Source organism: Labrus mixtus, chromosome 4 (assembly GCF_963584025.1).
Source record: "Labrus mixtus chromosome 4, fLabMix1.1, whole genome shotgun sequence".
NCBI lineage: Eukaryota > Metazoa > Chordata > Actinopteri > Labriformes > Labridae > Labrus > Labrus mixtus.
In genome coordinates this window covers 8,200,464-8,206,463 of record NC_083615.1, presented here as the reverse complement: position 1 = coordinate 8,206,463, position 6,000 = coordinate 8,200,464, and the positions used below count along the sequence as shown (strand labels likewise).

The 6,000-nt window shown below is 40.5% G+C and overlaps 1 protein-coding gene across 1 annotated transcript; it reads right to left on the bottom strand.

Annotated features, from left to right (window-relative positions):
* Nucleotides 1-2,100: 2,100 nt before the first annotated feature.
* On the bottom strand, nt 2,101-5,862 carry galk2 (galactokinase 2). Its single transcript, XM_061035624.1, has 10 exons — nt 5,548-5,862; nt 5,351-5,439; nt 4,933-5,056; nt 4,752-4,845; nt 4,493-4,639; nt 4,255-4,353; nt 3,837-3,989; nt 3,364-3,574; nt 2,918-3,119; nt 2,101-2,772 (listed from the first exon to the last, which is right to left on the bottom strand). Exons 1-10 carry the CDS (start codon nt 5,595-5,597, stop codon nt 2,565-2,567), a joined length of 1,377 nt encoding a protein of 458 aa, XP_060891607.1. The 5' UTR covers nt 5,598-5,862; the 3' UTR covers nt 2,101-2,564.
* Between the last annotated feature and the right edge of the window lie 138 nt (nt 5,863-6,000).

Sequence of the window (6,000 nt, the reverse complement as noted above, 5' to 3'; positions counted from 1 at the left end):
TTCATCTCCCGATTCAATTTGAACTTTATGACTATTTTAAGGGCAATTCCTTTTCTAAATTCTGAAGAAACTTTGGACATTTCAGTGCCTAAAGGGAACCTGAAACGTAGGCACTGTAATGTCACAAACAAACTGCTGTATACAGTTGCAAGAAAAAGTATGTGAACCCTTTGGAAGTTCCTAGTTTTCTGATTACATTGGTCATAAAATGTGTTCTGATCTTCATCTAAGTCTCAACAATAGACAAACACAGTCTGCTTAAACTAATACCACACAAACAATTATAATGTTTTCATGTTTTTGTTGAACACAACATGTAAACATTCACAGTGCAGGGTGGAAAAGTATGTGAACCCTTGGATTTAATAACTGGTTGACCCTCCTTTGGCAGCAATAACCTCAACCAAACGTTTCCTGTAGTTGCAGATCAGACCTGCACAACGGTCAGGAGGAATTTTGGACCATTCCTCTTTACAAAACTTTTTCAGTTCAGCAATATTCTTGGGATGTCTGGTGTGAATCGCTCTCTTGAGGTCATGCCACAGCATCTCCATCGGGTTGAGGTCAGGACTCTGACAGGGCCACTCCAGAAGGCGTATTTTCTTCTGTTGTTGATTTACTTCTGTGCTTTGGGTCGTTGTCCTGTTGCATCACCCATCTTCTGTTGAGCTTCAATTGGTGGACAGATGGCCTTAAGTTTTCCTGCAAAATGTCTTGATAAACTTGGGAATTCATTTTTCCGTCGATGATAGCAATCTGTCCAGGCCCTGATGCAGCAAAGCAGCCCCACATGTTGCCCCCTAGTGGACACCTCCATCAGTTGGGATGAGGTTTTGATGTTGGTGTGCTTTGCCTTTCTTTCTCCACACATAGTGTTTGTGTGTTCCTTCCAAACAACTCACCTTTGGTTTCATCTGTCCACAGGATGTTTTGCCAGTAGTGCTGTGGAACATCCAGGTCCTCTTCTGCAAACATCAAGCGTGCAACAATGTTTTTTTAGACAGCAGTGACTTTCCCCGTGGTGTCCTCCCATGAACTCCATTCTTGTTTAATGTTTTACGTATCGTAGATTTGTCAACAGAGATGTTGGCATGTGCCAGAGATTTGTGTAAGTCTTTAGTTGACACTCTAGGATTCTTCTTCACCTCATTGAGCATTCTGCGCTGTGCTCTTGCAGTCATCTTTACAGGACGGCCACTTCTAGGGAGAGTAGCAGCAGTGCTGAACTTTCTCCATTTATAGACAATTTGTCTTACCGTGGACTGATGAACATCGAGGCTTTTAGAGATTCTTTTGTAACCCTTTCCAGCTTCATGCAAGTCAACAATTCTTAATCGTAGGTCTTCTGAGAGCTCTTTTGTGCGAGGCATGGTTCACATCAGGCAATGCTTCTTGAGAGTAGCAAACTCAAAACTGGAGTGTGTTTTTTATAGGACAGGGCAGCTTTAACCAACACCTCCAATCTCGTCTCATTGATTGGACTTCAGGTTGGCTGACTCCTGACTCCAATTAGCTCTGTGAGAAGTCATTTGCCTAGGGGTTCACATACTTTTTCCACCCTGCACTGTGAATGTTTACATGTTGTGTTCAACAAAAACATGAAAACATATAATTGTTTGTGGGGTATTAGTTTAAGCAGACTGTGTTTGTCTATTGTTGAGACTTAGATGAAGATCAGAACAGATTTTATGACCAATTTAATCAGAAAACTAAGAAATTCCAAAGGGTTCACATACTTTTTCTTGCAACTGTATGTATTAAAAAGAAAAAGGAGTAGTGTATAGATGCACAACTTAATGATCTATACATACATTTTACTGACTCAATATTTTACAAGTTTTCACTTGAACAAACCTTAAACCTCAAAGTTTAACTCACTCTTTGTAACGGTCATTCTTGGATCTGTTTTCTAAGTAGCACACCTTAAATGTTGCATATTATTTATTTTTTTGAAGTTCCACTTTTTCCCCCACTTGTGTTTAAAAAAGCAACGTGTGAAGCTGACCTGCATGGCTCTTATCAGATATCCTGTAGGAAATGTTTTTGTTTATTACTCACATTGTGCAGTTTCTCGAAAACATGAACACTCATCAAACTCCAAACATTTCAGAAGAGGTGATTTATTGACCATGGAGTTCATCAGCAATAGTGATATGAAGGTCCCTGAAGTAATTGAAAGGCAAAGTGCTGCTCTCTAATGACATGAACATTGATCCTGTGCACACGTTTGAGCACAGCAGGTGATTCAGGTTTGCCCATCACTAACACAACAGTTTTTTTTAATCTGTTACACTGTGAATAAGATATACCAAAAGCAATTTGAACAAAAGCCCAACATTCTCAATTTAAAAAAAACAAACATAAGAACTGTTCCCTTTGTATAAAAGTGAATCACAGTTGATAATTTTTGGCCCCTTATGTAATCATTTTATGATTAAGTATAATCTTGAAAGAGGAAAACGTAAACACAGACACTTTACTTTTGGATTACTTTGTCATTACAAGTTCCTTCTGCCTCAAATGTGCAAATAGTCGTGTATTTAATGGAGGATCCATAAATGCTTTCACTCCTCGAGGTAAATTGCAGCACCTCCACCCGGCTTTGTCACAAACAGACTCTGTTTCTCCACTGCTGCTCTGCGTGGATCAGGAAGGTAGTAGGCTTCCCTCACTGCGTGGAGGAAAGAGTCCACCTTCTCACAGGGAACCATGGAAACGGCACAGCCACCCCATCCTGCTCCTGTCAGCCGGGAGCCCACAGCCCCCGACTTCCTGTAAGCAAAAGAAACGGAGAAAATAATCAGGCACGACCAAGAAACATGAAGCCAATGCTGAAGTGCAATAAAACTGCAGTTCCTCGAGTGTCCACTTGAGGCTGGCTGCAAAAGCCAAGGAGGAGAGACCTCTTTGTACTCACAGACAGATGTCCACCAGTTGATCCAGTTCAGTGCAGCTACACTCATACAGATCTCTGCAGCTTGCGTGGCTCTGGTTCATCAGTTCTCCCAGCAGACGTACAGATTCGGCAGGTTCAGAGTCGCACACGCTCTTAAACCGAAGCACCCGTGCAGCTTCACCGTACACGTGCTTGGCTCTCTGGTGAAGCTTGAAATGTGTGACTGAGAGAAAAAAGAAGAAATGACAGATGGGCTTTAAAAAAAATATGATTAGTAGTCTAAAACTTATGATATCGAATCTACAATGATTAAAAAATTAGAACATACAAAATAAAATCCTCATATCACAATAGTTCATATTATTTTAACTTATTAACAACAAATAAGTAATCTAAACTGTCCTCGTTCATCCTTTCAATAGACATAATGATTTTTCCTCATCAGTGATAAATGTTACGTTGCTCACCATGCTGAGTGTTAGCGCTCATCAGCTCTTTGGAGAACTGCTCGGAGGTGACGCCCAGCACACTGCAGATCTCCTCTCGGCTGTACGGCTCAGGATGCAACACCTCCTCCACCAGAGCCAGCATCTCCTCCAGGGAGGCCTTCAGCTCCATCTGGACCTGGGCCAGCTTCAGCAGCCTACTGGAGTCCAGACTCCGTGCCTTGGCCAGCATCTGAGTTCACATATACAAAGACATTTTATACTACTTTAGCCATACACAGATTTTCTGAAGATTAGAGTTTACCCTGAAGGAAAAGAAGTGTTTTAAATGTGTCCTAAATGTGACAGCAAACAAATACATAATCATTTAAGTGCACAAACTGAAAAGCTAAAATATTAAAGTTTCCTCCTAACTAATATTTGTCCTGTTCCACATAACATTGTTTGTCTCTGCATGGAAACAGGCTGAGAACCACTGGTCAGGATCAAGGTACCTTTGTGGCAATTCGGCACTCCACCACACGGATGTTGAAGTGAGAAGAAGCAGCTTTGTTCATCTCCAAGCAGCAGTTGGAGATCACAAACACGGCCCCGTCCGGGAGTTTGACATCAGTGGCTCGCAGAGGCTGAAACTCAATCAGCTTTGCCTGACAGACAATTTGAAAATACAAAACTCTTAAAAATGATTCACTGTCGACCACATGGAGCATTTTAACAACAACAAACTTGATGATAAAAAAAATGTCGCTCATTATTTAAATATCAGGGACTTATGACACTTACGAAGCGCGTCTTTCTTTCTACATTCTTCAGACATTTACTTGGTAAATAAATGGTTTGAATAAATAATTTGCGTAACTTGTAACTTGCAAAACCGGTTTTACTTTATTTGCTGAAAGAAATGCCACCTACTGTTCCTCTCTCTGCCAGGAATGAGATGGATTGATCCATGCCGCCTCCCTCTGTGCCAATGTAGCGCTCACTTTTGGCACACATCTCAGCCAACACCACCTGGGGGATTAAAGGGAAAAGGAATAAAAAAAAAACCCACAACAAATACTCGTTCATATTCACGACGTGGAAAAAAGCTTATACTTGCTTGTTAAATGGTTTGTTGCGTTGTAAAGAGATAATAACTTGTAAATTTTACCTTGGAGAGGGACTTTTGATTTGCCTCCATTGTTACGAGCCCTGCACAACAGACTAAGGCACTTGAACTCGACAGGCCTGAGCTGGGTGGAATGGTTCCATCGACGACGCATGACATCCCTGCTAACTGAGCGATCTCAAACTCCTCCTGTAAAAACACAGAAGAAAGGTTTACATTGTTTGAGGGTTGCATCACTTTGCCAAAGTACTGCATGCTTAATTTGACCCCCTTTTGCCATTCATGAAATAGAAAGTCTTACCTGGATGCCTTTTACCCCACAGAGAAAATAATAATGCCACTTTGGATTTTCTCTGTCTATAGCAATATCATCTGAACAGGACACAGTGAAATCCCTGCAATGTGCAAAAAAAACACATGATGATACTGTGTGGGGTTTAAAGCCCTAATTGAATAACAAAAGAACTATTTTAATATCTTACTTGTATTGAGGATTCGTGTTGGCCAGTGTGATAGTCCCTGAATTGTTCACAGACACAGCTGCAAGGATATTCTGTTCGATAGCCATCGGAAGTACTGAATAGCCACAATAATCTATATGTTCTCCTGTTAAATAACACATTTTGGAGAAAAAAAAAAAAGAAAAAGATATATGACAAGTATAACACTAAAGACGAGACTTCATGAAGGGTACAGACAGGAATCATGATGCTGAATATTATGTTATAAGCAAATCAACTCAAAAATGTGATGAAATTATAAATGCATCAATCTTTGCAACACTATGGATCCAGAAATAATTTGTGCTTGGAGGGGCATGGCTTCTTGAGCAAATATGGCAACGTCAGCACAAATGCTTAAATTGACACACAATTAAAGCCAACTGGTACAAGAAGTTACCTATTAGATTTACCCGTCCCGGTGCACATGCATAGAAGAGAGGAGCTTCTCCATACTTTGTTTCAAATGCATTTTTCAAGTTTTGTAGCCTGTAAAAAAAAAAAAAAGAGAATCAAGAAATAAGGTCTGCATACAATTCCTCCACAGTTGTCATCGCTCTATCTCAGTGACAATTAGATTGTTTTACTGCAACTCACCTTTCACTGGCAGTTATTCCAACCCTCAATTTAGGTGGGTTTGTAGCCATTTCTTCTTTTTTCCAAACGGCTATAAAAAAAACCCAGCTCAAATCAAGCTTTGAATGTTCCTTGTTGTCGTCCAGGAGCGCTCAATGCTGTTTCATGTCCTGTCAGCTGACTGTCACAAGAGGACTTCCGGATGCGAAAAAGCGCCGAGCTGACGTCAGCTCTTCAAGATGACTTCAGCTCAGTCGGGCGTGTTAAATATGTGTTTGAAAGAATTGAGTCTAATCTTAGAAACTGCAGCGACAAAAAAAAATCTAGGAAGTATCCCGAGGGGCGTGGTTCAGTGGTAAAACGTAAGCGGAAGGAGTGCGACGTAATGACATCACGGCATTCGCTTTCAGTGTTAAAATAATATCATAATTACATTATCAAGAACTGTCTTAATCATTTTAATTATTACTTTCA